The sequence below is a fragment of the Phascolarctos cinereus genome, unplaced genomic scaffold, assembly GCF_003287225.1.
Source record: "Phascolarctos cinereus isolate Bilbo 61053 unplaced genomic scaffold, phaCin_HiC Scaffold_3;HRSCAF=262, whole genome shotgun sequence".
Classification (NCBI taxonomy): domain Eukaryota; kingdom Metazoa; phylum Chordata; class Mammalia; order Diprotodontia; family Phascolarctidae; genus Phascolarctos; species Phascolarctos cinereus.
The window spans coordinates 243228351-243242343 of record NW_027555736.1 but is presented as its reverse complement, the minus strand read 5'-3'; the positions used below and the strand labels follow the sequence as shown (position 1 = coordinate 243242343).

The following is a 13993-nucleotide window of genomic DNA, read 5'->3' as shown; positions in this document are numbered from 1 at the left end:
AGAAACAAAAGCTTAGCCCCCAGTATGCTTAAAAGTAAAAAGTTGAAACTGGATACTGCATTAATTTAGCACATAACTTAACAGTAACGGCAGGCATTTATATAGCAGTTTGCTAAGTGCTGTATATAAATGCATTATCTCATTTGATACAACAATCCTGTGAAGTAGGTGCTAGTATTATAATCATTTGACAAATGGAAAAACTGAGGCTATGAGAGGTTAAATGATTTTTCCCAGAGTCACACAGTAAGTGTCTGAGGCAGGATTTTAACTCAAATCTTCCTGTCTATAAGGCCAGTATTCCATTCATTATACCAGCTAGCTTCCTAGATTAGTTTGTGACAGTACATTTTTTTCTTTGACATTATTGTTGGAAGATAGAAATTATGCTTTAGATATCGTATATTGATGCTAAAGCTATTTGTGTTTAGATCCCAGTTTTGTTAGCACATAATATAAGTCAGCTAGCCTTCATGTTTCCTGACCACAGGCAGCAATCTGAATCTTGGCTGTGTGTCTCACAAACATATGTCATTGGGTCACAGAGGAGGAGATATGGAACAAGAGCAGATGGATTGGAGCCAATCTATTGCCATCACTATAAAACTCATGCTTATACCCTGCTGACAAAGTGTCAGCACCATCATCATTGAGTTGGCAAATTCATTCATCTTTTTGAATCTCGTCTTTATGGAAGTGAATTTCACTTTTTGGAAATTCTATAGATTATCATTTAAAGGCTAAATATTTTTGCAAATCTGAGACTCCACAGTTTGGATCTCTCATCTTTACTTACTTTTAGGAGGAAATTATTTAATGTCAGTATTTGTCTCATATTACTAAATTCCCCTATGTATAGATTTCCTCTCTGTGCCTTCCTAGGAACATCCCATTTTTTGGCATGGAGGAGTCACACCTGAAATTCTTTCACTTTACCAGGTCTGTAGGGTGATCTTATTAGTTCCTGGCTGAATGAGTTCTCTCTTTGGGTAGTGAAGAGCAGAATTGTAGATCACTTCTAGTTGTACCAGCTGGAATGTGATAGAGACAGAGATATAAATTAGAAAAACTCATCCAAATGAAAATATTTCTCTGGATTAATTTATCACAGTGTTAAATAAGACCAATTAACAAATAACTCTCTCCTCTGTGTTTTACAGGGCTATCGTGGCTTTAGTGTACAATGTATTGAAGGCATTTATGGAAATGAACAGCACCATGTTTGACGAGTTAACAGCCACTTACAAGTCAGATCGCCAGCGGTAACTCTTTAAAGCTTTTTTGTCAGCTGTGCATAAGGTCCCCTATTTAGTTCTTGCCTTATTCTTTTGCTCAGATTGCCTGATTTAACCTACAGTCAAATGCAGCCCCCTGTCCCTTTTTTTTTGCATGTTCATTAGCTTTGTCCTTGTGGGATGCCAAATAATATCATGCATTGATGTGTTTTGTGCCCAGTGAAATACAGTACCTGTCCTCACTTTGTGAATATGTAATCTCTCAGGCTTGTTTTTTAGCCCTTAGTTTGACAGAGAGCTAAATGCAGCAAATTCTGCATTTAGGTTTTCATTTAGTCCTGAGATCATGACCATGGAATAGATCTTCTCTGTAGTATTCCGCCGTGTCTATTGGTCATTCCATTTTAAGACTTTCAGGCAGTTTGGTTCTTGGGCTGGCCTGAGGTGTTGGGTTGACTCCAGCCTATCCTTTCCAAGGGCCTATAGACAGGATCCAAATCCTTTTAATTCAGAATTGCCATTTTGTGAGGGAAAAACCTACCCATTTCTCTGTAATCCCTGTCTACCTCAGCCCTACCCTTTAGACTCACCTGTGTTGCTCTGTGTTTCCTTTCCACTGTTTTCTATGACCCCTGTTCTATCATTAACAAATTTTTCTTCATCTTATACTTCTTCCTCTCAGTCTGCCCTCTTGCAGTCACAGAAATTTGATTTCCCCAGAAGACGTTCAGTTCATCCCTGACCATCCTGTATGGTACACTCTTTGTCATTCCTTCAACTTCAGCTGTTGTCCCAACGTGTTGAGCCTGGAGGAACAGACCTATTCCTTAATTCTTACTTGCTGCTTTGGGATGAGCCCTCTGCCTCCATTACTCAGCAAACACTGTTCCTTTGAGGTTTATTCCATTTGGTCTTATTACAGTTTAGATTTAGATTCTTACTTCACTGCCTTACCTCTCAGCCCATACCCCAGGTCATTCTCCCATTTTTCTCAAGGGGTTTGGAACCTAGCTCCCAGTTGTCTTCTCTGCCTTGAACTCTGACCTGATACATTCTTTTTCCCTGAAACACTCTTTCTCCTAGCTCATCAGACTCCCACTGCCTATATGTCTGTTCTGCTATCGCCACCAGATGGGCTACTCATATCCCTGATCTTACCATCACCTGTTTTTCTCCTAGAATGCTGAAATTGTTTACTGATCTTCTTATTCTCTCATTTCCTTCTGTCTTACGCTTCCTAAATTATTCTTTATTTTCACAGTAACAGTAACTGGAATTTAATCCGGTAAGAATTTATTTATTAAGAACCTGCTATATGCCAGGTGTGGAGGATGCAAAGACAAAACAGCAGAAGCATTCTCTGTCCACAGAGAGCTCACAGCCTTGTTCTCCTTGTCTGTCAATGCTCTGGCCTCACTCTCCTCCCTTCAGTCTTGGTATAGTTAACCAGTTTGACTCTACACTTGGGACTTCCCTTTTCTTTTGACTCTCTTGTTCCATTGGCCTGTCGCCTCACATGTATTGTTAAACTTGAATTGTGGTAACCTACACCATCTTCTTTCTGTGTTTCTATTCACTTGTTACTAAATGCCCATGAAGAATATCATACAATTCTGTTGACTGAGGCTAGTACCTTGTTATTAATTTCAGTTATATACATACCCCTTTCCCTGCCTCAGCAAAGTTCTTACTTTACTTAGAAAATTGAGGCCTTAGTCATGAATTTCATCCACTCCTGTTTCATACATCAAAACCTTTCTAGTTGCCTCAACCCTCTCACCCCTTTTTATTATTTGTTTCAGTCTCTGAGATGGGTGGTCCTTCTCCTTACAAAGGCTCTACCTTGTGGTCTTAATCCCATTCCCTTCTTTTTCCTTGAAGATGTTGCCCTTTTAATCATTTCCTCATTTTCTGGCTTCATCCTTCTTGATCTCTTGGTGGCTTTCAACAGTGTCAGCCATCTTTTCCATTTGGATACCATCTTATTTCTCAGCTTTCACAATGCCACTCTGTCTCCTGGTTTTCTCCCATAGGTCTGAACATTTCTTCTCCTTCTTCTTTGTTGGCTCATCATGATCCATCTCTTGCTTCCTGACTGTGAGTGTCTGTCAGAACTCTATCCTAGCCCCTCCTTTCCTTCTGTTGATGAAATCATCTTGACTCCCACATATATAAATCCCACTCTAATCTCACTCCCAGACTCCAGTTTCATGTTGTCAACTGCTCACTAGACATGTCCATTTGGATGTGCTGTTGGTATTTCAAATTCATTATGTCTAATAATCTTTGCTACTTCCAAAAACCCTGAACAAGTTCTGATATAATAGAATTCAGCCTTTTCTGACTAAAGAGAGCAGCAGATGCCTTTTCTTGAAGGCGTCTCCATCTTTTTTCCACCCGGCTTCGTAGCCTTGATTTTTCTGTTTCTCTTGCCCCCTTAGCTATAAGCTAATTAGTTGCCAAGTCTGTCTCCTTGATGTGTGTCACATCTGACCCTCTCCTTTTTAGTTGTCCTCCTCCCCACCTCCCACCTCCCAGGTCAGGCCCTTCTGCCTACAATGCTAAATACCCCTTCCCCCTTTCCTTTATATATCTGTTCAAATAATCTTTAGCACAGATCTGATACTTCTCTCCCTCTTCCAGATCCACCCCCCTCCCCCTTACTCTGCCCCAGTCCAACCAGTGGCTTCTTATTGACTCTAAATTAAAATACAGACTCCTTAGCTTGTCATTTAAAGGCCCTTTAACCTGCCTTTCCAGACTTAATAAATATTCCTTTTCTTCAGGCACTCTGTGCTTCAGCCTCTATTTGCTGTTCCCTGAATTTGAAATTCTATCTCCCTCCTCCATGATAATGCACACCCTATCCACTTCATGCCTGGAATGCATTCTCTATTCTATATAAACCCTTTTCTGATTTCTCCAGTTAATGTTCTCTTCATTTTTGGATTATCCTGTATTTACAACTCTTTACACATTATATCCCTCATTAGAAGGAAAGTTCCTTCAAGGCAAAAACTGTTTTTCATTCTTGTCTTTGTAACCGCAGCACCTAGCACAGTGCTTTTGTACATAGTAGGCATTTAATAGCTATTTTTTAAACTGAATTGGTTTGAATTGAGTGTAGTGAAATCCTTAGCCCACGTCATTCTGGATTAGTACCTATAAAGTTGAGCTGCAAAATACTGACTTTGTGACATTTGGCAAGTCATTGACCCCCTCAATTCTCCAGGTAACTCTGAGACTTGAAGTTGCAGGTTGGATACAGATTTGCCTTGGTACGAGTTTCCCATGCCAGTGAAATCACAGAAGTGATCTTTTAAAAATGACCTTCAGTTAGTACTTCATAGTTTACCACAGCCTTACTTCCCCCTCAAGTCATTTTGTATATGCTTGTTTTGCATGAACTTACGTGTTTATAAAAGAATGTAAGCAAGCCCCTTGAAGGCAGGGGCTGTTTCCTTCTTGTCTTTGTACCTCCAGTGCCTGGAATACAGTAGGCACTTAATAAATTCTTGTTGATTGATTAAAAAAAAAAGTTGGGCTGATTTTATACTCATTTTCAGAGGAGGAGATGGGCAAGAAGCTTTTCAGAACACCTTTCTTTTGTGAGAAGGATGGCTTCCTACCTAGATTCTGAAAGACATAATAAGATTTAGAAATAAAATTAAGATGAGATAAAGGACATGGTTGATAAACTGTCTTGTTTAGTTGAATGACAGTTTCATCTCATGATGATGATGATGATGACGATAATGATTGGTGGGGTGGGGGCAGATCCTGCTACTTTCCTAATCAAAGCATTATTTTAGGCTTATTGTTTTGTCATTTAAAAAATCTGATACATTTTAAGAGCATTTAAGTGTTAGAACCAATTGAAATATAGTTGAATTTGGTCTAGGAAATTTTTTTTTCATTTCATATGCTTAACTTTCTGAGTGTGTTTGTTTTCCAAATTTCTAATTTTCTAAAGGAGAACATGGACAAAATGAAAAAAAAATCTTAGAACTTTTAGTAATTGAGCACAGTCAGGTTGGGCCTTTGATTTCATTTTGGGCCCCTGCAAACAAAATGCCAGGTACTGTGTATCATAAAACTTTGCAGTTTTTTTTGGGTCTCCTAAAATTAACTAGAATATTCTTACCTATGACCTGCTTTGCTTTGCTTTGCTTAATTTTAATTCTGTTCATTGTGTTTTACAAATGAGAAGTCAAGTGGAGAACTTGGTTTCAAAAGGCCATCTAATTTAGAGGATTTTATTTTCACTCTTAAAGACAGTGAGTTTCTTAAAAAGTAATTTGATTATAAAATTTGGTATAGGTTTTCCTGCCATTTGTAGTCAGGAGAGACCAGGCTGTGTCATATCAGGAAATTGTATGATGTTTTTAGGATACTTTGAATTATAATAATGTCACCTCAAGCCTTTAAAATCTATGGTTGTATTCTGTGCCATAAACAAAATATTATTTAAATTTTTTGCTGTTTAAAAATTTTAATTCATGTAAATATGAAGATGCATCATTACAGCATGCAATATGTCATCAACTTCGGCAGAAGTCTTATTGATATTAACTTAGTTGGAGAGGGGGTTATTCTGTGGAAGCTCCTAGCAAAGAGATTGAATATTCTATTAATATAAGAATTTAGTGCTAAATACGACCTGGTCGTTACCATTTGGCTTCAGAAATGTGCTGAATACTAGTAGAAGGTAAAACTGCAAATAGCATCTCAGAATTTATTGTCTGAATTAAACAGGCAAGACTTTTAGGAAAGATAGGAATACCTTCAGAGAAAAAAAAGGCATTGCTTTGCCTTAGGTATCTAGGATAGGTAGTTTTCTTAGATTTTTTTTTCTTTTTTGATTATTGGGTTCACATTAGACTCATTAGAAAACAATAGAGCTTCCAAGGTGTAAGGAAGCAAGGCAATGAATATGTCATATTATGAGTAGAAAGTTGGTCCTGACAGCTTATTCGGTTTTAAAATTAATTAAAAGTTGTTAGTATGAAATGCACATTAATTCCATATCTGGAAAAGAAGTTTTTGGGGATCATTACTAAAAATGCCATAGACTAGTTGACATGTGTATGAAATGATTTGACTCCTAAAAAGCCATTAGTAAGAGATCTCTACTGTAAGGTCGGAGGATCATACAATTAGTACTTCTCTAGAAGGCACCTTAGACATTATCTAGGTGAACTGTTCATTTTTGAGCTGAGGAAACCTGGCCCAGAGGAGGAAGATGTGCCCAAAGTTGTAGCAGGTAGTCAATATCAAGGCCAGGATTAAAATCTAGGACTTCTGACTCTAACTCTAGTGCCTTTTCTCATACACCATGCTGCCCCCACAAATGCCTTGCCTGTTCTTGTATTTGATTTGGTTTTCTGGATTCTGGGCAATCGCCATAGAGGTTGAAATGAATAGTGAAGTCGATGAATTTGGAGCAACTATGTCACTACTTAACTGAGTGAGACGATGTCTATAACTTATCTGAGGTGAGCAGTGAATGAACTTTCTGTACTTCAAGGCTCCATAATTTCATTGGTATGAGTATTCTTTTCACCTATGAATGAATGAATAAAAATTCATTAACTGCTTACTCTGTACCAGGTGTGGGTTCTACCACAGACACGGTGCCAGACCTGCATTGGTATAGGAAGTTTCCTCATCTGAGAGTTCCCTAAATCAATGAAATCATATGTCCTGTCCCTGTCCCTGTCCCCAGTGCCAGGCACTGTGCCAAATTCTGGGAACACAGATATGAAAGTAAGCTACTCCCTGACCTTAAGAAGATTGCATTCTTACAGTGGGAGACAATACACAATATATAGGAGTGGTGGCCAGGAAAGGACGTATCTGGGGAGTCATAGGGGTGGTGATCCACAGAGCAGCCGATTAGCAAGCCAACTCCAGGACCATTGGTAGGACTGGCAGGATTTTTGTGTCAAGAGCAAGAGGTGGAGGTACATCGTGTTGGTAGGATGAATGGCATGGGTGGCGTATCTTCATATGGTCTGATGATTGTGTTTGGGGCTGTGGCCAGCTAGATATAGTAGGTTCGTTTGGTTTACATCCACACAGCAGTCCAAGCAACAAGACCCAAGGAATGGGCTTTCCAGTGCTGAGTAGATTAACTAACCCAGGGATTTCGTAGAGATGTTTTGTGGAACTGCGGTCTGTATAGATAACATTCCCCTGAATACATTGAAGTAGTACTTCAGTTGAGGTTTATTTATTATAGCTGGATTAAAATGGAATTGTAACAGAAATTATACAGCAGGAATAAGACTCTTTGAATTCCTAGGCTATTTCCAGAGAGACTGTGCAACGCAATAAAAAGGGAGAAGACATTTTAAGTTATAGCCATGATAGTATACCAGTGTGTTGGTAATTTTTAATTAGCCCATGTATATTATCTATATATTATCTAAGGCATTGTTACTTACAGGCTTGGTTAGATGACCCAAAAGCCACATCCCCCTTTTACCTGGGGTGAAAAATCCCCTGGTTTATAGTTAGGTGATCTAATTGGCAGTTAACCAAAGTAGGATTTCTATTTAGTAAATCAAGTATTGCATTTGCAGCAAGGAGTGCAAACTCCATACAGATTACTAACATGTAAACTTAGGGAACCTGAAACCTTGGAAGTTATGGGAAGCTCTTTATTTCATTTATTTTGGTAAGGATATGCAGAGTTAAATAAGAGAATCCTGAATATGTGGCTTACCAATGTGGAAAGACCCTTACTTTACTTAAGTTTATAGATAGACCATATTATATATAATAGGAGAGAAAAAAATAAAGTGATAGAAGAGCTAGGTATTTTTGTCTTCCTAGAGCTCAGCATGTCTAATATTTCTGGATTCCCTTTGGAAAGCGGTGGTATATGCACAGGAATTTGGTTTTGACTAAATGAGAATAAACTTCTCCTCCTCACCCCCACCATTTCCCCCCCAAATCACCAGAGGTGCTCCTGAGTGTCGGACAACTGCTCCAGACAAATGGTCGCCTCTGCGTTTCCGAGTTTAGATAGCAGTATTTCTGTAAGAAACTGAGCCCAGAAGAATGTTCATGTGAAAAAGAATCTTAAAATGCCCTTGTCATCTCCCGCTTGTTCAGTCAACACTATTTTTATGTCTACTTAAGTGTGGAAAACCAAGAAACGACAAGCTTAATACCAAACTGTTCACAGAATTTAAAATGTATATGTTTGGCGGGTAGGGGGTTCGAATCTCTTTCAGACTTCTCCACTGTTTACACTGAACTCTGTTTCTTCCACCAGTGAGAAAAAGAAAGAAAAAGAACGTGAAGAATTGTGGAAAAAACTGGAGGACCTGGAGTTAAAGAGAGGTCTTAGACGTGATGGAATAATTCCAACTTAACAACAACACCAAAATGACAACAGCATTATTAACCTGTGGAGTCACACATTTATGTAGTAGAAGATGGAGCAACAGTTTTCTGTATTGTGCAACTTTACAGTAGATTTCACATTTGTTTCATTATTACAACAGCACTGTATATACCTGTCTCTAAGTAAAGGAAAAAACAATAAGGACTTAAATCCAAAGTTTGGATAGTAGATGGACTTCTCAGAACTTGGCAAACATAATCATTGTTCTAACCCTACTTTAAAAGCAGTCTTCAGAGATCTGTTGATAAAATTGCTATGTTAAAATTCCGTTGTCAGGAGTTCCTTATTTATCATTAGCAGAGAGTATGATACAATTTTCAAATGTGAACAATCTTAAATTTAGCTTGTCTTTCTGCTAAATTGTTAAATGTATTTATAGTAAAAGGAAAAAAAAAAGACTGTCATTTCCTTATAAGTTTGTGTAACATCCTCCTTCTCTGGATAACTTTACTGTAATTTGACATCTTTTCCTTTTGCACATCTTCATAAGTTGAATGTCCACAAAGAACAGGGCCGTGAATACACAGGTTCCTGCAAAGGTTTTGTTGTGTGAGCGAGCATCTTTCCAGTAACCAGGCTAGGCCTCATACTCCTTCAGTTTTCACATCAGGAGTAAAACATAGAGAGGTGATAAACATGGTAGGGAAGGGAATTTTGGATTCATGCATTAGTTTATGATGGATCCAAATCAATGTCTTGAATCCTTTTGAAAACAGGCACTGGTACATCACCGACTTCAGTACCTATTCAGTATTAGTTATGTGCATCATTGAACACATATCCCAGAGCTGTTTTCGTAATGACTGAAATACATCTTTTTGGACCACTTTGAGATAATAAAGACAAACACTAACCAGTATATCCGTGAAATTGATCTCCAGGGATTGCAGATCGAATTGGAAAAAGAGTTGAGCGAACAGTTTGGACTGTTTGGAGTTGTTGCCTTACTTTTTAATATGTATTTATAAAGTATTCCAGCAAAAGAGGAAGTAGCCTCTGGAAAAATGTTACAGTGTTTTTGTAGACTCTAGTTGAATTTCTCATCCCAGCGCCAGCCCTGTTTTTAGCTGGAAAGGATTCAGGATAACATTATTATGCATTCTGAATCAGATGCTTATTCCTAACTACTGTATTTGTTACCAAAAATGGTTCTACAAATGCTACTGAAAAAAAAATCTGGAAATTCCTTATGTCCTGAGTATTAATAATAAAGTTTAAAAATGCTTTTATATCAAAGGTGCATTGTGACCAAATTGTTTAAGGAAAAATAACAACAAAAAAAAGAGAGCTGTATCACAAAGTATACGTCATTGGCTACCTGCTTTGTACTTAAAAGTGAAATCTTGAATCTTTGGTAGGTAAAATGCTAATATGATTCATGTGTAGTATATATTTAGCTAATGCAGTGGCATTATTCTATACCGAAAGGTATGTATTGCAGGATTTTTTTTCCCCCAGGACTCTTTTGATCTGTTATAGACGTGATAACAGTGAGTTGATAATCCTAAATGATTAGTCCCAGCAGTATTTACAGTATAGAGCAGATTCTGTGTTCATGCATCTAATTGTGGTAGTTACAAACATGAACATGTGAACTATTGCCCTTTGATGGGAATACAGTATAAATAATGGGCTTGTATATTTTCCTTCCTCCATTTAAATAGGTAGTAGAAGATAGTTTTCTTGTTTCCAAGCCAAAAAAAAAAAAGTGGGGATGGATAGAGAGGGCAGCCCTATCCTCCCTCCCAGGTTACATGTTTCAGGATTATCAGGTCATAGTTTATACGTGAATCAGCCACATATGAATATCGTCATCTCAGCAACCTTGTAAAAACTTGACAATGTTAATCCTGAAAATGAAATAGCAGTAAACTAGTCGTATGCAACACCAAAAATAACATGGTTTAATGGGATTACTAGAGATGTTTTTAAAAAAAAAATCAATGGGAGATTGATAGAAATTTGGCAGAGGCTGCCAAAGATCATACAACTTCTTTTAAAATACTGGAGAAAAGGTGCAAGCTCAAATACTAAAGATAAAAATAAATTTATAACAAACCATCTCCTTTAGCCCCTTTGATTTGAATAGCCTTTGATTTCTACTATGCATTATGATTATTTTTGGTAGTGTAATCTTATATTTACAGTTAACATGCCTTTGAAGACTGAGGACGTTAAATTCATGGATGAATGAACTAATAATCTCTGCCCAATGAAATGAAACGCAGTCATTTGAAATTTTAAAAGGCAAGGAACCTTTCTTGCACCGGAGGTAATGACTTCATACAGATTATTCTCAGTGTCCACTTGATATGTTGATACCTACACTGAGAAAAACGGAGACGAATATTAGACCTACACGAAGAGTTGGTCACATTAACCCGCTGCCTTTAAGTGGCAGCATATCTAAAACTCCTAGGGCAATTTCTGAGAAGAAACACTATCTTTTCACTTTTTTTTTTAACTGAAAGAGACAATGTGACCTTTGTCATGTTGTGTCCAATGACGCAGAATAACCGAGGTAACCCGACTGTTGCACTATGTGACATACTTAAGGACGAACTTGCTGCATTTGCAGCAGCCCTCCTTGTCCCTTCCCACAATCCTGATCTTTGCTGCAACTCAGTTGTGATGAACGCATCTCATACTTTTGTTTGCTTCATAATTTCCAGAACTATATATAAATATATTTTTTAAAGAGCAAATATCGTAGTTAGCGCGTGGTCACTCACTCCCTTGTTCCTACCATATTGGTTTCAGGATGAGGGTTGAGAGTGTCTTCAGAAGAGGACTGTGGCCTAGATAAAAAGGCATTAGGTTGTGGGCATAGAAAAACCATACCCGTGAATATTCCCATGTCACGTTTAATCAAGCATGCATTCCTTTTCACATCTTGCGATTTTCCCCAGTTGTTTTCCTGTCACTTTTTGGGTTTTTTGTTTTTGTTTTGATCTCCCAAACATATGAGTGGGTTGGGTTTTTGTGGTTGTTGTTGTTTTTTGGCTTTTTTTTTTGTAAAAAATACAATAAAAAATTTAAAAATAAATGAATCAAAAATACTCTTAATGCCGCTGGATACTCACGAGCAGGGTTACACTCAGTTCATCTTGGATCTGTTTGCATAAATAGAAGGGTTTAATTTATTTTGTACCTCCTTCTATATGTGGAATCAGGCCAGGGTGCAGAGCCAGGAATTGCTTGCATTTGCACCTGCTGTAGCTGTTGAGTATAGAGCAGGCTCAATCACACTATGGAAAGAAAAAAAAAAGTATATTTAGAGCTTTAAAAGCTTTTTTATTTTTTTGTGGGGGGTGGGGCGGGGCCAAGGGGAAGATGTATGGATGTTTATTAGCATGTAAAAACATGTTTGGTTCAGGTTAATTTTTTTTCTATTTTTAATTTTAATTTTCCAAATTGGGTGCACCAACTTGTCCCAGAAAGTGGAGTTATCTCTCTTTCGATGCTATTACCAATGTCATCACAAAGTGACAGTCACCTGATAGCAAAAAGAAGGTGACGGCTAGACATGATCAAATGATGTTTTATTTGCACATGGATATTTTTATTTTTATATTCTGGTTCAACCAGTTCTCCTAATGGAGATAGGAGGCGAGCCACAAAGGATTTTTCTAGTAGGTATTGGCAATGAATTTTATATTCCTCAATATCTAGTTTTGAAAGTCTAAAAGGACTGCGCAACGTGGAGGCAAAATTGAGCAAATTTTGATTTAACAGAATATCAATTCACAGACTGCTTCTTTGTCCACTGAAGCAGCAATTATCTGTTTAGAAACAAACATCCTATATCATGATTTGTATGAATATAGGTCTCCTTTTTTTTGTGATTGCTTACTGTAAATAAGTTGTAATCCAAACCTCATGTACCAATGAGGAGTTTTCAAATATAAATATTATCAATAAATTTCTTGTCCTATTTTTGATTGTAGTGTAAAGAATGACATGTTCATGCTTTGGTTAAAGGATTTAGCATTAGCTTTATCTTTTGGTATGTTAGCATTTCATTGTTTCAGCAGGAGAGGGCAGCAAACGTTCATTTTCCCCCTTAGAAATGCTGTGGTCCGTTAGGTTTTTTTTTTTTAAATTTCATCTATTTGTGGGTAGAAATAAAATGAAACTTTTTTTGATATGAAAAGTTGCATATGAAAATAGAGACTGGCCTGACCAGACAGCGAAAATCTTCTGTTCCTCATCAGATGTTAAAAGAAAACGCCACAGAACAATCTTCCGGCTAAAGTATAACCAGAGTATGTATGCTACTTCCTCCTGAGACCGACAACCAAGTCGAGTGTTTATACCCATGGGATTCCAAAATGTCATTCTTTGGAAGTGATTTACTTTCTTCAAGATGGTAACAAGGACAAAATGACTGGTGCTCCCAAATATCAATGTAACCTTCTCCTTTCACGAGTGTGTGGAGGGCTCTGTACTGTGGGTGCATCGAAATAAAGAAGCAATGACGAGTTTCCAACTGCTCTACTGATTTTGTTCCCGCGTGACCAGGCGGAGGGTGTGGGTGTGGGTGCGGGTGGGTGGGTGGGTGTTCTGCAGTGTTCTCGTGGCAGGACTCAGCAATTTGGGTGACGCGGTTGCTCTGGAGACAACACCTAGCTGGGGGAACATTGGCCAGGTTCGTGGGGTGAGTTTTCCTCTGACCTCATGCTCTCCCCTTGGGGTCATAGAGGCAGCTGGTGTAGAGCTCGTGGTCAGGATTCAGGAGTCGTGAATTCAAATCCTGCCTCAGACACTTGCTAGCCGTGTGACCCAGGGCAAGTCATTTCAGTCTCTTTGCCTCAGTTTCCTCAGTTGTAAGATAGGGGGAGGGGGAAATAATAGTGCCTACTTCAAAGGGTTGTTGTGAGTATCAAATGAGATATTTGTAAAAGTGCTCAGCACAGTGCCTGGCACATAGAGTAGGTGTTTAATGCGTGTTTATGTGAGGATCAAATGAGAAAACATTTCTAATAACACTCAGCCTGGCAGGTAGTTGGTGGTTAATGCATGCTCACGTAAGAATCACAAAAGATAATACTTGTAAAAGCAGTCAGCACAGTGCCTGGCAAGTTCAGTCATCTTCAATCCTACCTGATTCTTTGTGACCCCATTTGAATTTTGGCAAAGATACTGGAGTGGTTTACCATTTCCTTCTCCAGCTCATTTTTACAGATGAGGAAACTGAGGCAAACAGGGTCAAGTGACTTGCTCACACTCACGTAGCTAGTAAGTGTCCTAGGCCAGATCTGCTTCTTGATTCCTGACCCAGTATCCTATCCATTGCACCACCTAGCTGCCCCTGGCATATATAGTAGATGCTTAACTATTCACA

At 38.2% G+C, this 13993-nt stretch overlaps 1 protein-coding gene across 4 annotated transcripts in view; it reads left to right on the top strand.

Annotated features, from left to right (window-relative positions):
* The window catches only part of PPP2R5E (protein phosphatase 2 regulatory subunit B'epsilon), a 163756-nt gene extending 150618 nt beyond the window's left edge, over window positions 1-13138 (top strand). For all 4 annotated transcript variants that reach the window (XM_020986511.2, XM_020986508.2, XM_020986509.2 and 1 more), the window contains 2 exons: window positions 1161-1262; window positions 8518-13138. In XM_020986511.2, the coding sequence (XP_020842170.1) occupies window positions 1161-1262; window positions 8518-8617 (202 nt within the window). In that variant the 3' untranslated portion in view covers window positions 8618-13138. The remainder of the gene's footprint in view (window positions 1-1160; window positions 1263-8517) is intronic.
* Window positions 13139-13993: the final 855 nt, after the last annotated feature.